Source organism: Vanessa cardui, chromosome 7 (assembly GCF_905220365.1).
Source record: "Vanessa cardui chromosome 7, ilVanCard2.1, whole genome shotgun sequence".
Lineage (NCBI taxonomy): Eukaryota > Metazoa > Arthropoda > Insecta > Lepidoptera > Nymphalidae > Vanessa > Vanessa cardui.
The window spans coordinates 7,298,568-7,322,109 of NC_061129.1; the positions used below are offsets into that span (position 1 = coordinate 7,298,568).

Sequence of the window (23,542 nt, forward strand, 5' to 3'; positions counted from 1 at the left end):
TTACCTACTTAATTTAATTATTTTTCTGGTTATCGAAAGTGTAATTTCAGTAGTTCGGGATGGCCAAAATAACATTATCGTTTTACAATGATGCTTCAATGTCTCTTATCTTTTTCTAGAATGCCACGCTATCGTCCCATTGTTTCATAATGACAGCTCAATCATATTTAAAATAAGAAATAGTGTTACATGCCAGTATTAAATGCTATGCCATATAAAATAATATTAATTACAGTTTTACAATTTATTGATCAATTAATTACAATAATAATTGTATATAATAAAGTAAATTCAATAGCTCCTGCTTTATTAATAATATGCAATAATAATGTGATATGTTAAAGAATCAAATGTCATAAAACCGTATTGAAGGCTCAGGTAACTCTCGTAACAAAAGTTTTAAGCATACGAAGACTGAATTATAACCTTACACTGTGTCAATAAATTAATACAAAGATCATTATTTTAAACTATAATTTATGATCAAAATTTTGTGTACATGTTATTGATTATAACGGGGTGTTGGTTTAACCGGTCATTCAAGTGAGAAGTCAATTTAAGCAAACAAATTGATTGATAAAATCTTTTCTAAGTAACATATAGTTTTCCAGATTTGACTAGACAATCATTTTTGATCTGGTGCCTTAAAAACAAATGTTGAGAAATTCATTATGGCTAAGACCTCGATCAAAGAATCCATGCCAGTCTTGATCAAAGGGATATTATGTATATAAATAAACTCATAATAATTTTAATGTTTTATTAATTCTTATGATTTGTCATCTTACTATTATCTACAATACACAATTCATCATTCAATTACAGCAATGCAAAATAATAAGAATACATGTAATAAATAATTTTATCACATTCAGCATTTGACTTAATGAAAAATATATAAAAGTCAAAGTTGTAATAGTTATTAAATTTTCTATCAACTACATTTACTCAGTTACAGAAAATTGTTCTTCAGCCATATTGCTAGTCATTCTTAATATTAAACTTATCAGAATGATTTGAGTTAAAATTGTTTATTTACGCTGTACAGCGTAGATTTTCGAGATCGTTAAATAGTAAATACTTCTCAGTGTTCATCTAACATAAACATGCCATTTATATGACGAGATAAAATTCATTATATTTGTATATATAACGGGTACACGATATTAAATCTCATGCTTGATCGTGGCCTAGTATTTAAATAATTATTAACAAATTATCGCAAAATGCCAATTTTCTTTCATTTAAATTTGAATTAACCAGTCTTTGATTTTAATTTGACATATTTAATCAAAAATGTAACTACAAATTTACAAAACTTGAATTTAAAAACGTCTAAGCTTAAAGTCGTCCTTGATATATTACTCATACATAGAACATATTACATATTATAAGTAAAATATTTTATTTATGCATTTCATGTGCAGATATTTATACAAAAAGGTTTTTCAAAACAATTTGACTTTACACATGATAGGATATTTAAAATCGAGTAGACCTCGATTTCAAATTATACATATCGTATATGGGCCATAATTACAATAGAGCGTCTTATTTTTTTCGAATTATAATTTTGTCTTATTTATCGATTTTAGGTGGTGAATTATCGAAATTATTTTAATTATATTTATATTATATACTATTTCCATTCATAATAATGTTATTAATGATTTGATGAAGATTCTGTGGATTGTCGTCCAGAACTTGATCTAAGTTCTCGTCGTGGACCAAAAGAAGAATCTTCTGATGACTTGCGACCCTTCTTTTTGTTGCCTCGACGTACACCATCATTTGACGCGTCACCAGTATTTACGTCGTCAGAAACATCTTCTTTGCCATCGTTCTCAATTTTAGAGCCATCTAGCTTCTGCACATTTTCATTATCATTTTGTACTTCCCTTTCCCGACATGTATTTTGTTGCACTTTTTCCTCTCTTTCAGTATTAGTAACAATTAAAGAACCGGAGGGTTCTGTAGTTCTATTCATGTCAAAATCACTTGCTTTCATGCCAGTTTTAATGACTGTTAAAGGTGCTATTAAATCTTCTAAATCCATTTCTCCAGTGTTTGTAGTATCTGATTGTTTTTCAACATTTTTTATTACCTCTAAAGAGTTATCTTTTATTTTTTTTGGCGTTGACTGTATGGCTAAATTTTCTGGTTCATTGTTTATTTCTTCAATTGTTCTTTTATGAGCTATAGTTACGGAGGATCCATTGTCTTCGGATGGCATACGTGTTATATATTCTGGTGGCTTACCTAGTTTTTCATATGAATCCTTTTCAATGTCTTTTGTTTTTTTAGCTTCGGCCGAACTGACGAGGCTAGCGCTTAGGGCACCAGAAGCCATTTGTTCCAAAAGCATTTTACTTATGTCTATATCTTTTTTGTCTCCTTTAAGAAGTTTCTCTTGAACAGCGGCAAATTCTGGCGGCATTTGAGATCTAAGGGGATCATAGGGTAATTTCTTTTTGTCAGCTTTAGATAAATCAGTGGCTATAGTCTCATGCGTATCAGTATCGCGCGTTCTTTTGTCCATTTTAAGGGCGGTATCGTAATTTATCGTCTGCTTGGAAAGTGATTCCAGTAAATAAGGATCAGGAGGTAAAAGAATTTGAGGTAAATGACCGGATTGAGTGCGATCCGATACCTTTTGTTGGCGCGACGTAGAAGAACTTGTCACTACCGTAGATGATCTAGGAGCCGTAGTTTTTGTACTGCGTGAACTATGGCTTGAATTATGTAATGAAGTAGCAGAAGAGCTTGTTGCTAAATTACTACTTAATAATCCTAATGCATCATAAGATGACATCCCAGAATGAACTCCAAATGGCGAGAGACCACTCAATCCTAATTGAGGATACAACATGTTAGGATTGGGGAAGACAAACGGAAATTGAGAATTTGTCGATTTTGATGTAGATGCACTTGATGCTTCAGAAGGTTTTCTACTTTTGTTTTTAGTATCTGTAGAGCCACTTGATCCCGTTAAGCTATTCATATCAAGAGAAGGAAAGCCGGGCAGACCTAAACCAGCTAAATTAGCAAATATGTTGCCTCCTGATATATTCCCAAGTAAGTTGGGCATACCACTAAATGAGTTTAGGAGCGGATTATTTTTAGGATCAAAACTACTAAGACTTGATAGCAGTTTTGGATCAAATCCAGTTAAATTTGATAAAGTTGCTGCTAACGTCTTTGGATCAAAAGCACTTAAACTAGACAAGCTTGCTAGAAGTGCAGGATTTAAGCCAGAAATATTTTGATTTAGATGTGTATTGGAGGATAACACGTTAGTTGAGGCTGTGTCTAGAGTTGGGGGTCTTCCTTTTTTTCGCTCAGGTACAGAACTTGTAGGTTGCATTGGAGAGTGTCTTGGATTACGTACATCTTGAGGTAATTTAACATGTTCTTTAATTCCGTCTGTCCACTTTGAATCAATGTCATACATTGGGTTTTCTGCAATCCACTGCGCTAAGTGTTTTAATTGCGGTGCTTTATGACCTATAAGTCTTTTTCCCGTTACACGATGAACGACAGGGACATGCTCATCTGGTGCCAACCGTGGTGTGAATCCACGTCTCCGGGTGTCTACATTGGTTTGTTCCGCAAGCCATTTATTAACTTTAGCCTCGTGTGAATAAGGTTTAGGTGTTGTGGAAGTAGTTGATTTTTGATTTTTGTTGCTTTGTTCCAGTGATTGTTGTAAATAGGATGACAATTCTTTTGAGGAAGAGTGGGGAGACGGTACATTTGTGACAGTTACCGAAAATGGTTTTTGTGTTGGAGGAGTGCTAGCAGTGCTTGGCGGAGCTGCTGGGGTTACTGTTACTTCAGGAAGTACTGTAGAACTTTTAGTACGAGGAGGATCACATGATCCTATTAAACTACTAGGGCTTCTTCCTTTCGCCGCAGAAAGTCCAAGAACAATTTCATCCAATTTCTTCCTCTTCTTTTCTTTACTAACTATTTGTTCTGGTGCAGGCTGTAATGAGATATTACATTTTAGTTTCATTCATTTCACAACACAATATTAAGTTCGCACCAGTTTTTAAGAAAAATGTAAAACAAAACGATTTTTGCTATCACTAAATGTAAAAATAATACACACCATTAAAGTAATGATAAAATACTGCATATTGAAAAAATGCTTTTGGTGGATATAAAATACTTCAATATTAATCTATACTAATCTACAATACTACTATAAAACTATCTAACAATACTAATCTACTTAAATTATTTATCTATACATACCACATTTTTTCTTTTCATCAGTCTTGTAAGGGTATCATCTAATCTACTTCTAGCCGGCGCAACTGACGCAGGCGAGGCTTCCGCCTGTGGCGTTCGACGACCAATAGAGAAATCTTGTGCTTCGCTTAAGTCTAATGGAGTCGAGAGGTCAACAGGCGCGACAGTCGCAGCAGAAGACGCCGGCGAAGGTGGTACGGATGGTGCGGGAGAAGGTGCCACGCGCTGATGAGCTGGCGGAGGAGCAGGTGTGGAGCGTCGAGAACCAGAATCACTTGATGCATCATCACGCTCTTGATTTAGCACAGTTGGCAGTCTGTGAGTTTCACGCGAAGCTGAATGTGCGGCTTGCGGTGAAGAAAGTAGCGCATGTAACTTAGCTCTTTCTGTTTCAACATCAATAGCAATATGACGCTTCTGACTTTGTTTACGATCATCTTGGACTTCTACTTGTGTACTGTTTCCATCGCTGATTTTGGAAGAGCTAGTTGTTGACATTGCAGAAGGCCACTCGCAATTCTGTACCGCATGAGCGATATGATGTAGCCTTGTTTCAAGAGCTCTTTCCGAAAACCAATGTTCTGGTGTTAAAGTTTCGTCTATCCTACCTAATTTTGCTAAAGTTTCGAGTTCCGATAAAGCATCCGTGTCATCTTCAGTGTCACGTTCGAGAACGTTTGAGGTACGTTTGCTACGTCTTAGGGACATTCTTGGTTCTGTGGTGGCCTCTGTATTTATCTTCTCTTCATCGTCAGATGTGGGTTTTGGTGTGTCACTCTTTGTTCCACTTTTATATTTCGCATGCCATTTTCTAGCGCAATCCGCGAAAGGAAGTTTTGGATCACAAAATAATTTATTGTATGTATCTCCCAACCCATGCCTGAAAGAAATAAGAATATTAAAAAGCGTAAAGGTAGTAACAACTGTAGCTTAGTATAGTACGACATAACTTAGATGTAGCATCGACAAAATTTGTAAAACCGATCGCATCCGAATTAAGCACGCTATCCCAAATTATCAATATTTATTTCTTATGTGAATATTATCTTTACACAATCGTAATAACTTGTAATATCATATGACCTAATATATTCGTCAATTTGACACTCGATTTAATGGCGCGATAGGGAGCTATTTCTATTGGTTGTGTAAATCGGCTGTAATCGGTTTTATTGAATTTGCCGATGCAACATCTATGTTGTCGTACTATATTTTAATCAAATCGAAAGAGGTAATAAAAAAGCTAATAAGCAATATTTATTATATGCACATGTGTATGGCATATGACTTGTACATATCAGTCCCTTTATATATATGTGTCTGGTTTATTAATTGATCTTTATATAACCCTGACACAGACATTTAATTATTTTAAAGCAATTTTTCTGTGCATGGATTTCCCAAGTTATATTCATTATCAATCATTGCATTGTTTGAAATGTATTATGTTCCTGGAATCTATTCAGTCCATTTTGGATGGATAAAACATATCAATTTGATTTTTAGATTGCTCCAACCATTAGGCATCGTTATATAAATCTTTCTTATAATATAACCTTATAAGATACTAAGATGCGAGGGTTCACACAAAACTGTGTCAGATAAAATATTTTATTTCGTATTTACGTTTTTAATATAATATTTATTTGATACTGCTGCTAATAATGCAAATAAATCTTCGGCACATAGCAAGCTGCCTGTGCACTGCCATATAACATTAATACCCGAACACACTACGACTAGTAAAACCACTAGTTAACCATTATTTTTATAAGAAATAAAAAACACACATGAAAGATATATAAAATATTTTTAGATTTTATAATAAAGTTGTAAGATGCATATTATTGTTATAATTACTTTCAACATTTTTTGAAATTCTTACTTGCACACTCCTAAAACTAAGAGTTTGTCGTGTCGCGCGGGTTGCCACCAGGGCGGTGCATCGAGTGAACGCTCACAGAGCGCCAGGCGTGCTTCCAACGCTGGGTGCGGCGCTACTTCTTCGCGTAGTACACGTAGAAGATCAATTCTAAAATATAAAAATAACTTAAGTGCAAAAAGGTTTTAGTTTAAAATTAAATAATTACGACACTTATCGTGTAAAAGCAATCACTTCCTAACATTCTAGTTCTTAGGGTTTCTTAAATTACATAAAAATAACCTTTCTAATGTAGCAATGGCTCGTTCTTCTCCAATAGGTTCCGCTTTTAAATCTGCTCTAGTCGGTAATTCGGCTTCACCTACTGCGAGGCCACATTGGCGTTTACACATAGCCATAAATGCCTTGAGGTAGTCAGTCAGAGCATCGTCACTCTTGGAGTCCAAACGAGCTAAAGATCTAAATCGACTCCAACGTAAGCTTTTTGTAGCAGGATCAAACTCGACTCCGTAAGAGGCGACCGTTCTTCGGAAAGCCTCCTCATCGGCTCGCGTCCAACGCCATTGTGAAATTTCATCTCTGGCGAGTTGATCCATTCGCTCGCGTCGCTCCATCTGTAAGTAATTGTATAAATTTTGTTTATAATATAAAATTAATAAACACAAACAAATATCAGAAAAAAAGACAAACCTTAGCTCTCTGCTGTAGCTTGAGTTCTTCGCGCTTGTAATTGCGCTGGTAGGCAGTGATTAGGCGGCGAAGGCGTGTATTGAGGTCCTGCATAGAGGGCCACAGGTGGGTAGCAGCGAGCGAGAGGTCGTCGTCCGCGCGCGGGGAGGCAGGCGAGGCGGCGCCCGCACCGCTGGACACGTCATCCGTGCACTCCTCGTCGCCTGCCACGCTACCGAGCACCTTCCTTTCCTCGCTTCTGTGGCGAAGAAATGATTCAACATAATTTAAATGATCATGCATAAGCATATGTTTATGTTTTTTATTTAAAAAAAGAATTGCCTTGTTTACTTTCAAGATGAAATAAATAATTCATATTTAAACCGAATTGAGAAGAGGTCAGGTTTCCTGTAGGGATTTACTCAAAACAATATTTTATTATAAAGCAAAATATCTGAAATAAACTATATCGACAGGACCTTGCAGTAAACGCTTAACAAATTGAATTTTTTGCTGCATGTATGAGTATAAAATATTAAGAATGAGACCATAGATACTTTTAATAATTTAATTCATACAAAAATATGATGTATGGTGTACTACACATTTTTATAATGATATACAGAAATCACTATTCTAAATATGTTAATATCTTAAAGCAGTTACAACAAATACTTGACAAATGTTTCACATAAAGATTGGTTGCACAGTAACATTTTGTTAATATTTCATCTTGACAGTTGACAAGGTATTGCACAAATCCACACTATACTTGAATTAAATAATAAAAGGATATAATACGAGGCGGTTCAATTTAGCAATATATGCATAACAGCATGACTTATTTTTATTCTACTTAAATCAGTGACTCGCATATATAGAAATATAAATATATATTTTTAGCCAAATAATAATTTCCACTTTGCAGTACAATTTGCTTACTTAATATCTGTACACTCCGCATCATCAGGTGGACCAAGTTTGTCGACGTAGCACAGTTGCGGGTCGGAACGCATCGCCAAATAGTTTTCATAGCCGTGTTTATATGTGCCAACTAGCAGCGACACGTCGCACTCGGTGTCCCACCACAGGCGAGGCGGCGCGCTGTCCACGCCACGCGGCACTCTCATACCCATCGTACTAAAACAGATGCACATTATATTATATATTGACCTTTTAAGTGTAACTCGAAAATTAATATTTTTTTATTAATAGCATGTAAAACAAATTCACCTGGCATGGGTTCCATTTTCTATCTGAATGGCGTAATCTCCTATAACTTCATGTTTTATGTAATACATCATACGAACTCTTAGTAGAACTCTAAAAAAATAAAACATGTTAATAAAGAATAATATCTAAGTAGTTTTTTCAATATAATTTATTATTGTATACTTACTTATTGGCATGTCTAAATAAATGCTTTTTATAGCTACTTTCCAAATAGGCGTCACAATCATATTTATCAATTGAACTCCAATGACCGGGATCCTCCCATTTCTGAGTATCGTGAGCTTTTGGAATCTCTTTGAGCCTATTTTTCTTTTTTGCATTTCTACCCCGCGGCACTGGGTTATGTAGTCCACTATGATTTCTTGAGATGGTAACTTCACCATTCTCACAAGGTTCGATAAGATCCCAAATAAAATTTCTTATTTTCTCATCTCCTTTATAGTGACGCAAACAATATAACACCTATAATACATAACCAAAAATGTAACTATGTTTTCATCTTTTTATTATAAAAGTATTCCAATACAATTACTTCAGAAAATAGAAAATTAACTCAGTAAAAGTCTTAAACTTTTTCGGTATTAGCATGGCAAATCATCATAAGTTTGAATGTTTTTTTAAACATCTTAATAATTCACACTAGTTTTAAAATGATAGATAACGAATTATATTTAGAAGATGAGAAACTTACAATAATTCGCGCACAATCTTCAATCACTGGTAGTGTCCAACCTTTTCTAAACTGATTTTTATCTAATATCTCTTCCCAACGAGCCCATCTAAATGACAGTAAAAGTAATACTTAGATAAGACTAATATAAAACTATTAAACATATCTAAAACAATTACATGACATGATAAGAATTTTAATTGACTATCAGTAACTAGAATGTACTGTTGTAACATTTCAAGATATGATCTTCCATTTTAATAGTTTACGCGAAAAAAATAAAACACGAAATAGGCTATTTGACAGGTTTTTAAAATCAATTTTATATTATTTAGTGGACGTTAAGGTTCCCATTAACTTGTCCTTTTTTTAATTCTGGTACATATTTTGTTGAAAAATTACAGATTAAAAATTCACTATTCAAATAGCACCCCAAAAAGTTACAATATCGTGTCGGTGAAGTCACTTGCCTGTATTGAAACATGTGGCACATATAATGCACATTGTTGCAAAAAAAAAACAAATTGCGATTGGATTTAAATTTTAACAGTGATTGATGATACAAAATGGGTTACAAATGATGTGCAGTTCCAGAATATATAAATACTTCGTTAAAAACTCCGTAAGTTTTCCCAATAATATCGAATTACACCGAAATAGTACAATGTACATAAAATATTTATTTTTTTATAATGAATTACATTCAGAATGTAAATATTTTCTTATTGGTTTGAGGTACCGCTAATGTTTTAAATAGAATGTCTTTTTCAACTCACTTCGATTATACTCTCAGTTTTCCATAACTATAGTTAAAGCATTATATTAAAAGATCCTGAATTACTTTTTAATTTTTTAACAATGGGGATATGCCTAAAAATAATTTTGAAAGCTAAAGTTTTGGCTTTTAAATTTCAATTCCATTCGGATCGCATAAAAGAATGGGAAAAATTTAATAAAACAGTTTCAAAAGCTTATATAACGCATATAAATGCAGGTAGACTCACAAGGTTTACAAGCAAGTGATGTCACAGAATCGGGAGCGTTTTGTGTCACCTTACAAACGTCTAAAAATGTATTTTAGATTTACGGATTTCAAAAAAATATATATTATTTTCAACTCATTATATAATACTGATAACAGTAATTGAGACTTTTTTTCGTATTGTCAAATAGCCTATTGTACTTGAGCCATGCTATAATGACAGTTTTCTTTTTTTATAAACTGAAAAATATAATTTTAGACCATGTTTTATGAATATTTCTGTATTTTATTATATTTTTCGCTTTTAAGATTAACAGCAAGATGTACTACACTAATAACCTTTTTTTTGAAGTGATTTACAGAACTCAATCTTTACTTTTGATAAAAAAATATAAAATATGACTGACTAGTAACTACCACAATCTAAAATGACAAAAATTGTTTATGTGCTTTTAAAAGCTATCATCAAAATTGATTTAAACTAACCAATGACCAAGTAAATAACGCATGTTCACTCTTATTATATAGTTAAATATTTCAACTTCTTGCTAGGCCAAATTCCTCAGTAATGGGTGTTTCTTAAAACCGAAGTTATTTGAAGAGTCATTTTTGTATTTCTTTCTGTACTGGTTCAGATGTCTGTCGAAATAATACTTAAAATTCTTATTTCATTCTTATCCTTAATTCTATTCATTTACACTGACCAGAATTTAATAATACCTCATGACAATTAACTACAATTAACAAAATCTACTCGAAACATCTTTTGCTAGACAAGATATGCAAACAAGATCATATCAGATATTATTTACAAATTCTATATTAAGGTTTAGCAAGTAATATTATTATTATTGTTATCTAAAAAATATAATTGATTTTTTTCTCTCATTAATGATCTCCTTGGTGTCTTCTCCATCCTACGTGAATTTTACAAGAGTCTGTGTCCAATAGCACATCAGAAAACGATTAAACAAATTAAATTGAATATCGCTGTTACCGAAAACGTAATTATACTATATCATGTAATTTATTTGACGGCAGTCTTAAGTTTTATCCTTGTAAATACAAACGTAAGTGTTAACTATGATTATTTAAGATTTCTAACCTTTTCTCTTATTTTACGGACTTTTGGTATATTGTGTCGCAGGGGTATTCGAATTACAAATTTTCACTTTTTAAGACATTATCAAATTTGGTTAAAAAGTTAAAAGCCGCAAAGGAGATTTACCCTATTATATTAGAACTTATCAAACATTTTTTACTATAACGAGAAAGCAATTTTATAGGAACATTGGTTTGACCACCTTAATTGTATTTAGATGAATACATCTGTTATTTTATGGCTGTTTTTGTTAATAGGAGCAGAAATATATACTTCTGTGAAATATTTTGTTAAATATGCATAACCTTCTTCTTAACTTTAATCTTATCAACATAACCATTCTAATAATGCTTGTCGTTCAACAGCCTGTAAATTTTCCAATGCTAGGCTAAGGCTTCCTCCCTCTTTGAGGAATACACATGTGACAGATTTTCTACGAAATTAGACACATGCAGGTTTCCTCCAGATGTTTTCCTTCATTTCTCAACACATATTAAGCACATGAAATTTCAGTGGTTTTATCCCGCAATCATCGGTTAAGATGCACGCATTATAACCACTGGGCCATCTCGGCTCTCTCGTCACTCATCCTCTTTAGCCATTAATGCTTTATAAGGTTTACAACTTGTAACAAATTGGATACAAATGTTATTAGTTTGGCACAACAATAATATTGTTTTATCCATGAACTGGTGATATCTACTTAACGTCGAGTTAGCTTATACCTACACCATTTTATGTACATAAAATGACTAAATTATTATTCTATTCTAATGGTACATATGCAAGTAAACAATAATTGGGTATTTTCGTTTTTACATAATAGTCAAGAAATAGTTTTTTGATCGACACTTTGACCAAAAATGTACAAATCGTGGATAGAATGCTCTTCCATCTAGTTTAAAAAAATCGCAATAATATTAAAATATTACAATGCATGATACTAGCTAACCCAACGCTCCTCCTATCGAAATTAGTCATAAGGAAAAGTATATTCACGAAAAGATTTATAATTATAAAATATTTATTATTCAATGCCTTCTTGCCTTATTTTAAATTTATTTGTATGACTTTATTAAAAACATGCCCATAAAAGTAACATATTAATAGGTTAACTAAATTAAATTGAAGATTGAGGAATGTATTTGGATCCCTAAAAACAGATATTTATGAAATGCTTTCTTAGTGAGCTTCAAAAATACAACACGTCACTGCTACTAAATTTCTAATAGTATAGTTTACAATATGTACAGTCTGCCTGTATCCATTTTATACAAAAATCTAAGAACAATGGCCCTTACCTTCCCGCTCATAGTTAATTGTTTAACTCATTTTTATATAAGTATTGGTGCGAATTGTAAAGCAAAAGAAAAACAGTTTTGTTTTTAACATAAATCTCTTAAAATAACTATTGTATTTGAATCTTCAATTAATACGTGAAATTAAACTCTATTTTCACGTATTTTCGAGGGATTCCGTAAAATACTAATAAACAACACTTACCTCTTTATTTAATACAAAGATGAGATTAAAAAAAAACTAAAAATGAGGATTAGACATAATGTCAAAAGCATAAATTTGTGAGGATTAGACAATGTCAAAAGCATAAGTGAAATAAAAGTTAAAAGCTTACCCAAATGTGAGTAGACCTCGTTCTATCTTAAAACATTCTGATCTAGTCCAGGATCCATACACGACTTCTTCATCAATAGGGACTCCTTCATGCCGTGGTACATAATCGTCACTAGCATATCGCCGTCCTTTTCTACCGAGTTTCTCCTTCTTTCTTTTGCTTCTGAGACTGATTCCTGTTGATATTTAATAAATAATTGGCTAAATTCCTTCCATATTAATGAAAGATTTTGTTTTAAATAAAAATTAAAAAAATTACCTTCTTCATCTTCATCTGAATCTGGTGTAACTTCCATGTCTGACATTTCCATTGGACCATCGTCATGACCGTATCTTTTGATAATTGTTCTTTTCCTTGGTTCCGTTACTATTAAATCTTCATCTTCCTTCTTCTCTGTTGTATCTATTTCAGCTTTCTTAGCCCACTTGTTCCAAAAATCGGGGTCTCTTATATCAATATCCGATCTTTGATCCGTAGCAGCAAAACTAGCTTTTGAAAATGTAGAACCTTTTTCAGACTCCATTTGTATAACTTGCGTTCTTCGTGCTAAAATCATTTCAATGTCTTCTTCACAAAACTTATCCCCCGCGTTATCTTCATCCATGACGGCACCATATGCACCCTTTTTTAAAAGATCTTCAATTTCCTTTTTCGATAATTGTTTTAGGCCTGTTTCTTTACCCTGTGAAGTATTCATGCTTTGCAAAATAGCTTTGTCTAATCCCAGTTTTAAGGATGCTTTATCAAACATTTCTCTTTCATACGTATTTCTGCATATTAATCGATATATTTTAACCATTTTTTGCTGTCCAATACGATGACACCGCGCCTGGGCTTGCAAGTCATTTTGGGGGTTCCAATCGCTATCGTAGATAATAACTGTGTCGGCAGCAGTCAAGTTAATTCCGAGGCCACCAGCTTTAGTGCACAACAAGAATACAAATCGATCAGAATCGGGCTTAGAAAATCTGTCAATAGCTTCTTGCCTCAAATTACCTCTTATACGTCCATCAATTCTTTCAAATGGATATTTTCTAAATAAGAGATAATCTTCTAAAATATCCAGACATCTTACCATTTGACTGAATATAAGAACTCGATGACCACCAGCTTTTAATTTAGGTAATAATTTGTCAACTAAGACCATTTTTCCGGACGACTGAATAAGTGCTTTATAGTAAGCTTCTTTATCTTCACCATTAGCTTGTTTATAGTCAAATTGTATTTGATCTTCGGCACCATTTAGTAAATATGGATGTATACAACATTTTCTTAATTCCATCATGGTATTCATTAAATTCGGAATGTTCGCAGCTGCTGCTATACCTTTTTGAAGAAAGCTGAAGTTCCTCTCTAATATAGCTCTATAATATTTTTTTTGAATGTTTGTCAATTCTACTTCTATAATTGTTTCTTCTTTTGGAGCTAAAGTTTTTTCAACGTCTTCTTTTAATCTACGTAGCATCATGGGCTTGAGAAGAGCTTGAAGTTTAACAACTTCCGATTCTGATCTTAATTGACCAAATTCTGTCAAAAATGCGTCACTGCTGGAAAACTGAGAAGGTTCCAAAAAGTTAAGTAACGAGAATAGTTCATTAACATTATTCTGTAAAGGTGTCCCCGATAATAGAACTCTATGCTCTAAATGAAGTTGTCTCAACCCCTCCAATAATTTACAATTTCGATTTTTTAACCTATGAGCTTCATCTATAACACACAAGCGCCAGTTAAACGATTTAAGTTCTTGAAAATCTGTTACAATTATTTCAAAAGTTGTAATTAATACATTGAATTTAGTAATTTCTTTAATTGGTTCACCTTTTTCATTTTTGTAATAGAATTCATATTCTTGTAACATACTCTTACTTTGTTGAGATCCATGATAAACTATCACATTCATTTCTGTCCAGCCCTCAAATTCTCTCTGCCAATTCGGAATAGTTGAGAGTGGTGCAATAATAAGGAATGGACCTCTTATACCATACTCCCAAACGGAATTCACAAATGTTAAACTTTGAATAGTTTTTCCCAATCCCATTTCATCGGCTAAAATGCAATTACGATTATTATGCCATGAGAATAATAACCAGTTAAGACCTTCTAATTGATATGGTCTTAATGTATTTCCCCCTTTGTACAAAGGTGACTCTTTTAATTGTGCCCACTGGTCTGCAGACGGTCGTTTCTTAAACTTCCATTTCTCTTTAGGCGGAATTTCACTAAAAATTTTATATTGTTTTATTTTATCTACGTCAATATCTTCTTCCAGCTCCCATGTACTATCTTCATACTGCAAGCTTTTCCATTTAACCAAATAATGTTTTACAACAGTATTATTGGCGGGATCTTGATTCTCCGACATGTCTAATATTCTTTCCACTTCAACATAATCAGGGTTGAATGGTTCATCATCAAGTAGTTCGAAAATATTCATTTGTTGTGCTTGCTTCTGCTTAAAACGTTTTATTTTAGAGAATATACGCTTATCACCCTTATATAATTCTTCTTCTGTTTTCCATTCACAATGTAAATAAGAAAAATTTCTATACTTAACAAAATATTCTTCCACATCAACCACAATCGTTTTTGGTAATATTTCTTCAACACTTTCTTTTTCGGGCTCTATTTTACTAATTTCCTTACTCTGAATCTCTTCTTCTATGGAATCAGTTTTTACTATTTCTATATTTTCTTCTTTTTTTGGCATTTCATCAGTTTCTTTTTGAGATTGAGTGTCTGGATTTTCTTGAAGCAAATTAGGACCGTTTTCATCTTTTTCTTGTTTTACTATTTTTTCACTTATCTCATTTTTTATTTCTCGTTTACCCATACGAGATGCTAACACGTGCTGTACTATCATTGAATCTTCTTCTGTGGTATTGACATACATATAATTGGGTTTTGGTGTTAATTCCGGTCTGTTCAAATCTTTAGTGTCAAGGCTTAAATCATCTATTAATTCTCTTTCTTGTTTGGGAGTTGCCATTGTAAATTCATCATCAGATAAGCGTAACAAAACGTCATCCGTGTATTTTTTACGTTGAGTATTTCGGGCAGATCGACGTTTAAGACTGTCATCTCCTTCTGGTGGAGGCGATGGCGGTGGAGTAGACATCAAATCATCGGGTTCTCCATCAGAATCAGGTATTAAGCCACCTCGGCGCTTTCGTTTTCCACTAGGCGTTTTTTTATTAAGTGTTTTTTTACAACTACTTACTCCAGATGTTCTTTTCTTTGATGTCTTTTTCTTCAAATTAACGGAATCTAATTCATCTTCTTTATCGATAAGATCTTTTTTCGCTTCTGCTTCTTCTAACAGGTCTTTAATAGCAATTTTAGAAACAGGAATATCATCAAAATCAGTTACATTCGTGTCATCTAATGACGGTAATTCTTGTGTGATAGATATATTTGACTTTGAAGCTTCATTAACAACAAGGCTTTTATTTAACATTTCATCATTTAAATTATCTATATTATCTCTATCTAAAGATTCATTGTAAGTTGTTGTATCAGCATGCATTTCTGATATGCCTTTTTTGACATTTCTTTTTCTTTTTGGGGCATTTGGATCTTTGGGTTCTCGTTTCTTTCTTTCTTTTACTGGCTTGTCCCCCAAGTCTTTGTTAACTTTTAGTTCTTTAGGGACACGAGGTTTTCGCTCTTTATTCTTTCTAGGAGCTCTCGGTTTTTTTACTTTTCCAATATTCATCTCGTCTATTGATAATGCACTACTGTCTAAATTCGTAATATCTTCCGTCACTTCCGTATCAATCTCTGAATTACTCTGTAAACCTGTACCCGCTGTGACGCAATCTTCTGAGACAGGCAACTGATCTAAAGATTGTGACATTGCAGTTAATTTATCCTTCTTGACTCGGGGTTTTCTTGGCTTAGCAGGTCCTTTTCCACGTCCACGTCCTGTTGTACTAGTTACTTGTGGACTTTCTACCATTTTGGATCCATAAATTGGATTTTGCAGAATACAATTTGGTCCTCCGTTACATTTATCATTAGTTTCATGTTGCTGCAACATAGACAACCTTTCCTGTAAGCACCGTACCTTTTCTTGATTTTCATTTGAAGGTGGTAAGCAGTATATTTCTTGTATCTGCTGTTGTAATGCTGCCCTCTCCTGATGATGCGATGCAGAATATAGACTTGGGTGAGGCAAATTATTCGATCCCATAACTATCATGTTTGGATTCATGTTATGAGGTATATTCGACATAACATTAGGTTGATTAGATGACAAATTAGGGCCAAGATTGCCGTGTATGTTTTGAGGGTTTAAAGGCATTCCAACTTGAATACTTGGTATACTTGATGGAGATTGTACATTGGTAACATTACTTGGTGAATTATGTAATGTTGGTTGAATATTTCCCATCATACTTGGTACAGTGGGTGGCAAACAAGCCAAATTACCTTGTTGATTATGGACTGGCATACTTGATGACACAGTATTAGTTAGATTTGGATGTTGTATTGCATGATTAGACTGAATACTGCTTTGTATATTTGGTACTGCTGCTGTAGCTGGTGTGGAACCACTTTGAAAAGTCGGAGGAACATTCAAATTTTGATTACTTTGTATATTGGTTGGAATACTTGTACCTAAGTTTGGTACCCCTTGAGGCAACATATTCTGTATATTTGGAAATGAACTATTTTGATACCCTTGGCTTCTAGAAATATTTAAACTTGGTGCATTGTCATACTTATTAGTTGTGTTAGCTGGTAACGGGTGACCAATTGAAATATTTACTTGCTGTGAAGCACTACTCGTTGAGTGATCGGCAGGTGTATCAATTTTCATTGATCCACTTGGCAAATTGGTACCTTGATTTCTTAATAGATCACTATTGTTGGGTTTGTTAAGGTTTTCATTCAGATTGACGTCTGATTTATTTTCATGATTTATTGTAACATCACTCTTTTTTTCTTCTTTGGAATGTCCAATTTCAAATATTCCTTCTGTTGAAAGTTGACTATGAGTACTATTTTCTTTATGTTCAACTTTATCAACAGACACATTTAATGAAGTTGTTTGATTTGAAGTTGAGATAGAAGAGTTATTCACGCTTACTGAAGTAGCTTCTTTCTGAGTATTTGTTATAAATCTCAGTGAGGCATTGTCTTCTGACGTTCTTTCATTGTCAGCCTGAGACTTATCCAAATTTTTATTTTCATTATTAGGTACAGAAACTGAACTCATTTTATTTTGCTCTGGTTTTAAGATTTGCATTGGTGGTGTTTCTAAAGGTTTCGAAGATGGTTCAGTGCTTGTTGCCGATGTATTAATTGGAGTAGACATTTTATTTGGATTCCATTGCGTTGGAGAAGGTACTATATTATGACCAACAACTGGAGATGCAGGATTACGTTGGAATGAGTACTCTCCACTTGCAGGTAAAACCATTTGTTCTAATGCTTGTAGTGTATTTTGTGACGAAAATGATGCAGATACTGGAGGAGGACCTGAACCAGGCGATTGTTGTACAACATTACGATTGCTTAGAGGTGACGCGCTTGGTCCTTTAACAGGAGACATCACAGGTCGAGGTGACAGTTGAGGTTGCGATTGAGGCTGCTGTCTTGGTGAAACCTGTGCTCTTGGTGACATTTGTGGCGATAACTGAGGAAAAGGGGGTCGATACTGTGGACTTCCGGCATCCATTCCTCCAGGTTTAACAGAATTATACTGACTTGTCACATTAACATCAAGAGGATGTTGCACTTGATGAGGCTGATAATTGATTGGGACAGAATGATGTGGTGACCCATAAGGCATTTGGGACGGAACTGCATGTGACGGTCCAACAGAAGAGGGAGGTACCTGAGGTTGACGAGGAACATGATGTAAAGGAGCAGCTCCCGCATGATGTAAATGCGAGTTTGGATGAGACTGGATTCCTGGACCAATACCACCAGGATGGTTAGGTATATTTTGATGGGGTTGATGTTGTGGTATTGCACCATGACTTTGCTGATTATGAGGTAAACCATATTGATGAGCATTTACATCCATTTGCTGATGATAAGTTGGATGTTGAGAAATCCTTGTTGCAGATGGGGGATGCATTTGTGTATAATTTGGATAATTCTGAAAAATAATTAAGTTTATATTAGTTATTTAGAAAACTTCTAAGCAATTTTAATATTATGAAGAATGAAAAGTCTTAATACTGACCTGTTGCTGTCCGTAAATTTGTTGTGATGTTGGTTGAGGAAAATGAGGCTGCCTTGGAATATATGCACCATTTTGTGCTTGAAGGCCTCCTATTCCAGATGCCTACAATTTTATTCGAAATATTAATATGTTTAAATAATAAATAAATGTTAAGATAATTCCTTTGGTTGTCAATAATAAATACCTGCTGAGGGGAATATTGATGCATCTTTTGTTGGTGTTCATAGGAGTGTCTGTATCCGGGTGTGATAGGCGAATATCTGTTTGCTCCTGGTGCACCTGACCATACACCCATATCGGCAATCCCTTAAAATAAACAATAATATGTGTAATTTGAATGTAATATTTCAATTATTTTGACAAAAGCACTAATTACCTTGTTCAGGTATGGTGTACATTGGTTCTGGCCCAGGGTGATAGCTGGGATATGAATGTGAAGGATGTACATGATGTGATGGATGAAGTGGTGCATGTGGAGGCTGTGGTAATCTTGGCCGTGGAGGATAGGCGCCATAATCATGATACTCTGGTCCCGGTGGACCAGGGCCAGGATTAGGTACAGGCTGTGAGCTGCTAGGTATGCCACTAGCACCTCCACCCCCAAACGATGCCAGTTTTTGTATTGTTCCTTCTTGTCCCACGCTATTTGGATTGTATGGTTGCCTATAACTAAACAAAAATAAGTTTGAATTAAAAATATATAGTAGTGAATGCTTTAAAAAATACCAAGATTAAAGAAGTTGCATGCATAACAGAAGGTACCTATTCTCAGCAGAATCTTTATTATCTCCTGTTACTCCAGATGTAGAGCTACCAGCAAAGCTGTCTGCTCCACCAAGATCCGTAAGCCCTTCCAACATACCGCTTCCATCATCACCAAACAAATTATATGAGTCCATCACTCACTTAAGAGTGAATTAAAATGAGTTTGTATTGAATGTTCCAAATTAGATCACCCATCTTAATCTGAAATAATAAAGACACAGCTTTTATTTCTACTGTTTTAATGATATAAAAGTAATTCAAATCACTTAGTAACCAATACTGGATCTTATTCCTATTTTGCAACATATGGTGTATCAGCATAAACAAATAATAATGGTATACTCCCATAAAACTATTGTATATGGAAAAAAATATCTATTTAAAATCATTTAAAATTGGTGTAGTTGTAGTGCCAGTTGTGTAATAAATATATTTATATATTGAATGAGTATTGGTTTTACAATAACATCATCATAACAAATGTTTTATAGCATAATTAATCAGTAAACTTAAAGAACAGAAATTTTATGCTGATATTTAAAATTTTAGAAGTAAATTCAATCTCATATTTTCACTGGACTATAGTTCCTACAATAATGATTAATTATGATATTTACTATCCTCTTTTGCTCATAACAATTCAAATAAATATAATAAACAGGGGTTAACATTCATTAATATGAATGTTAATTCTTTTAATTTAAAAGTCAATTAGAATAATATCCATACATTAAATAAACTGATAAATTATCAACAATCTAATCTCTACTAACAAAACATATATAAAGGAGTCACAATATCTTTTTTTTTTTACTCCTCCTATTACCCGTAATAATTAATTAACAAATCATAATTTAATTTAATAATAAAGCTCTCTTTTAATATGTACAATTCATATATGAATATATTTCAGAGAATTTTAATTTACACACATAACAGTACAAATACTTTGTGCTATGTTCATTGGCTGAATTTTAATTAATCAATTTTCACCACTTTTAACTTGTGATTTGTTTTGTTGAAATAAAATATAATACAAAACTTCATATACAACAACTTCAATTTAAAAAAGGATCAATTAAAATCATGTATAAATAGCTAAGTTAAATTTATTTTAATTTTGTTGTTTTTATACAATACCAAAAAATATACAACAAACAAATAATCACTAGGATTTCTTTAAATTGAACATTCTTTAATTATATACTACAATGTTTTAACATTTCATATTAAAAATAAACATAGAATTCTGAACAATGAATTATTTACCATAAAACCAACTTATATAAAGGTCTGATCACTGTGAGTGATATTCAAATTCAGTCTGTAGACTAGTGAAAACACTTATCACGTCTAACACTATAGTCAGAATGATTGGAGTCAAAGACTCAGAACCAATTGTAACTGCACACTGCAGTTACAATAACTGCTTTTGAATCCTGCATGGAATATCACCACATGTAACAGGTCTTTATATTCACTTATGTTACATATATTTTTCGCTACATACTTTTTTAATATCTAGCATTTTTCATCCACGAGATAATATAATTGTTAAAATCAATTTAATTACTTCTATATAAACAACTTTATCACTTGTACAAGAAAAAAGGAAAAAGATAAAGAAAATTAAAAAAATAATGGAAAAAAATATATAATTAGAATTATATCAAGTAGCATCTAAATTTGTTATTGACAAGTAAATTGAAGTAATTACATGCTTCCAAATCCTTTTCTTTCCAACTGTTCTTCCTGAAGTCCTTGCTTGTGTAACCAAGGGGAAAAGCTATACGCTTATGGTGCTAAGATAACATAGAGCGTTACAACTTCTCCCGTTCAGTTACACAGCATAAGAAAATTTTATATCTTCTATTTTATTGCAATCCGCGTAAATATTGGAACTATATTTAGTAATAAAAAAAAAAACATTTTTAAATTAACTAGACACGTTTAGCATACATTAAAACAATATCATGATATGAAGGGTTTTTTTATGTAAAAGCACATAACACTTCGAAGAAAACACCTTTCTAGCGGTTAGCACAACTATAGCACATAACTAACCAGTAGCATAATGTATATCTATATCAATAGTATCTAAATATCAACCTATTTAACACAGTATTTATAGAATTAAATAATGCTTGGCTAACAATTTATGACAATAAATTATAAAAAGTAAAATATTAAAATGTTATTTAATTTCATAACAAGTTACTTACTGTAAGCGCCACACAATACAATTGATCACAAAATGGATACCATATTTCAAAGAACCGAACGCTGATTATAGGCGTATAATATACAGTCTATGATAAATTATTCTATTGTGGTATACGTAGTAATTATAATTAATCAACTGTTGAGATTCCAAGCAATCGAATTGCAAATTATCCCACAATATTTAGATCATTAGTATCGTAGCCACTACACTCCGTCCATTTTGTTTCCCTTTGCGACTAGAGAGTTGAGACTGCGAAAATTTCCTTTTTTTCTAGGTTGTGACTTTAACCGTTATTATTCTGCCAAATAATATTTTTATCGTTGATTATCTCGAAATGATGTATATAAATATTCGCATAGTGATATTATAAATCAAAGTACATTTATGTTAATAATTATTATATTTCCATTATTTTAAGAAGTCAAGTAATATACTTTATTATCAATAAGTACACAAATTTAGACATTTTTTATTTATACAATGATGAATTGTATTAACAAATGCAATTATGGTTTAAGATCTTTATATTATTTAACTTCAATGATATAACTGTATTTGATGTTAATAAAATTATTCTAAATGCTTTTTGTTTTTTGCTTGTGATTAGAAAGCATTTTTTTACCATTAATTGATTTACTATTTTCAATTTATGTAATTAATTTGTGCATAATGAGCAAAATTTTGTTTTGCAGGCCAAAATAATTAAAATTATCACGTTAATGAACAAATAGAGCAAGTATTTTAATTATATACTAACGTCTAAAAAACTATATAATATAGTGTCAGGCGATGATAATCTTTGTTAAGTTATTTATTTGTAAGCTTAAGTTTGTTAGATCTTATGTATTTAATGTGATTTTTTTTATTTGAAGTAATATCTAAGACTCAAAATAAATTTATAATATAGTATGTACTTATATAATCTGCCAATATTGCTCAACTTTAATTTCATATTTGAATAAGTCTTTTGAGCTATGATCAAATGCAAAGATGATTATGTTCGTCTTAGAACTAAGAACAAAGGGTTTTCTTAACTTAGCGAGGGATATTTTTTTTATTATTTTCTGGTATCTCAACTATGTTCTTTTTTTAAGATTAATTCTAGTTTTCTCTTATTATAGAATAAGTACAAAATTAACTCTTAAATCTGGATATAAATAATATTATGTGGTGCTATCACATGTCTATTTTGTCATGTTTATGTCATATTTCATACTTTTCAATTCTCTCCTTGCCTTAATCTTTGAATAATTAAATTTTTACTTTTCTTTACCTGGTACTTTAAAGAAAGAAGATAAATTTTATACTGTTACAATGGTAAAACGATATTTCATCGCTAATTTTCTTAATTAAAAATGCAAAATTTAATTTGTACTGTTATTTAACTGTTTTTCATTCATCGTAGTTAAAAATTCATGTGTTCTTATCAAAAACAACAATCTCTCAAAATATTAGTTTTGATTATAATAATTTAGTAAGGTATTTTATTTGCGCATATTACTTAACTACATTACAATATCATCATAGCCATCAAAACCAGGCAAACACCACTGAATTTTTATATTCTTAATTTGTGCTTATAATTCGTCTCGAACTCGGTGAAAGAAAACAACGTGAGTAAACCTGCATGTATATAATTTCAAAGAAAAGCTGTCATTTGTGGATCCAACAAGCCGTATTGGATCAGCCTGGTTGAATATACTCAAAACCTTCTACTCATAGGGAAAGGAGAGCTTAGCACAGTAGTGGGAAATTTATAGGCGGTTACTGGAATTTACATTATAAATTAGGTCTCCTGAAACTTCTAAACAATTTTTGAGAGTTTATTTGTAAAAATAAAATTATTTTAAAATTGTCTTAATTTATTTGAGAACCACCTTTAATCTATACAATTCTGTTATATGGTTGACGTTCGTAACTCGACATGACGTTTGA

At 32.5% G+C, this 23,542-nt stretch overlaps 1 protein-coding gene and 1 non-coding gene across 3 annotated transcripts; both read right to left on the reverse strand.

Moving 5' to 3' along the window:
- Positions 1 to 746: 746 nt before the first annotated feature.
- LOC124531441 (chromodomain-helicase-DNA-binding protein 7-like) lies at positions 747 to 21,858 on the reverse strand. Of its 2 annotated transcripts, XM_047106027.1 has the most exons (16): positions 21,606 to 21,858; positions 19,381 to 19,584; positions 18,995 to 19,287; positions 18,803 to 18,924; positions 18,619 to 18,720; positions 12,684 to 18,531; positions 12,426 to 12,600; positions 8,730 to 8,817; positions 8,205 to 8,500; positions 8,039 to 8,128; positions 7,748 to 7,945; positions 6,827 to 7,064; positions 6,419 to 6,750; positions 6,140 to 6,286; positions 4,258 to 5,134; positions 747 to 3,985 (listed from the first exon to the last, which is right to left on the reverse strand). In XM_047106027.1, the coding sequence occupies exons 2-16, from the start codon at positions 19,515 to 19,517 to the stop codon at positions 1,664 to 1,666; spliced, it is 11,265 nt and encodes a 3,754-aa protein (XP_046961983.1). In that variant the 5' UTR covers positions 19,518 to 19,584; positions 21,606 to 21,858; the 3' UTR covers positions 747 to 1,663. The 2 variants fall into 2 exon arrangements, with proteins under 2 accessions (XP_046961983.1, XP_046961984.1); XM_047106028.1 differs by lacking the exons at positions 7,748 to 7,945; positions 8,039 to 8,128; positions 8,205 to 8,500; positions 8,730 to 8,817.
- LOC124531498 lies at positions 8,567 to 8,644 on the reverse strand. Its single transcript, XR_006966544.1, has one exon. It is a non-coding gene; the product is annotated as a small nucleolar RNA U6-53/MBII-28 (small nucleolar RNA).
- Positions 21,859 to 23,542: the final 1,684 nt, after the last annotated feature.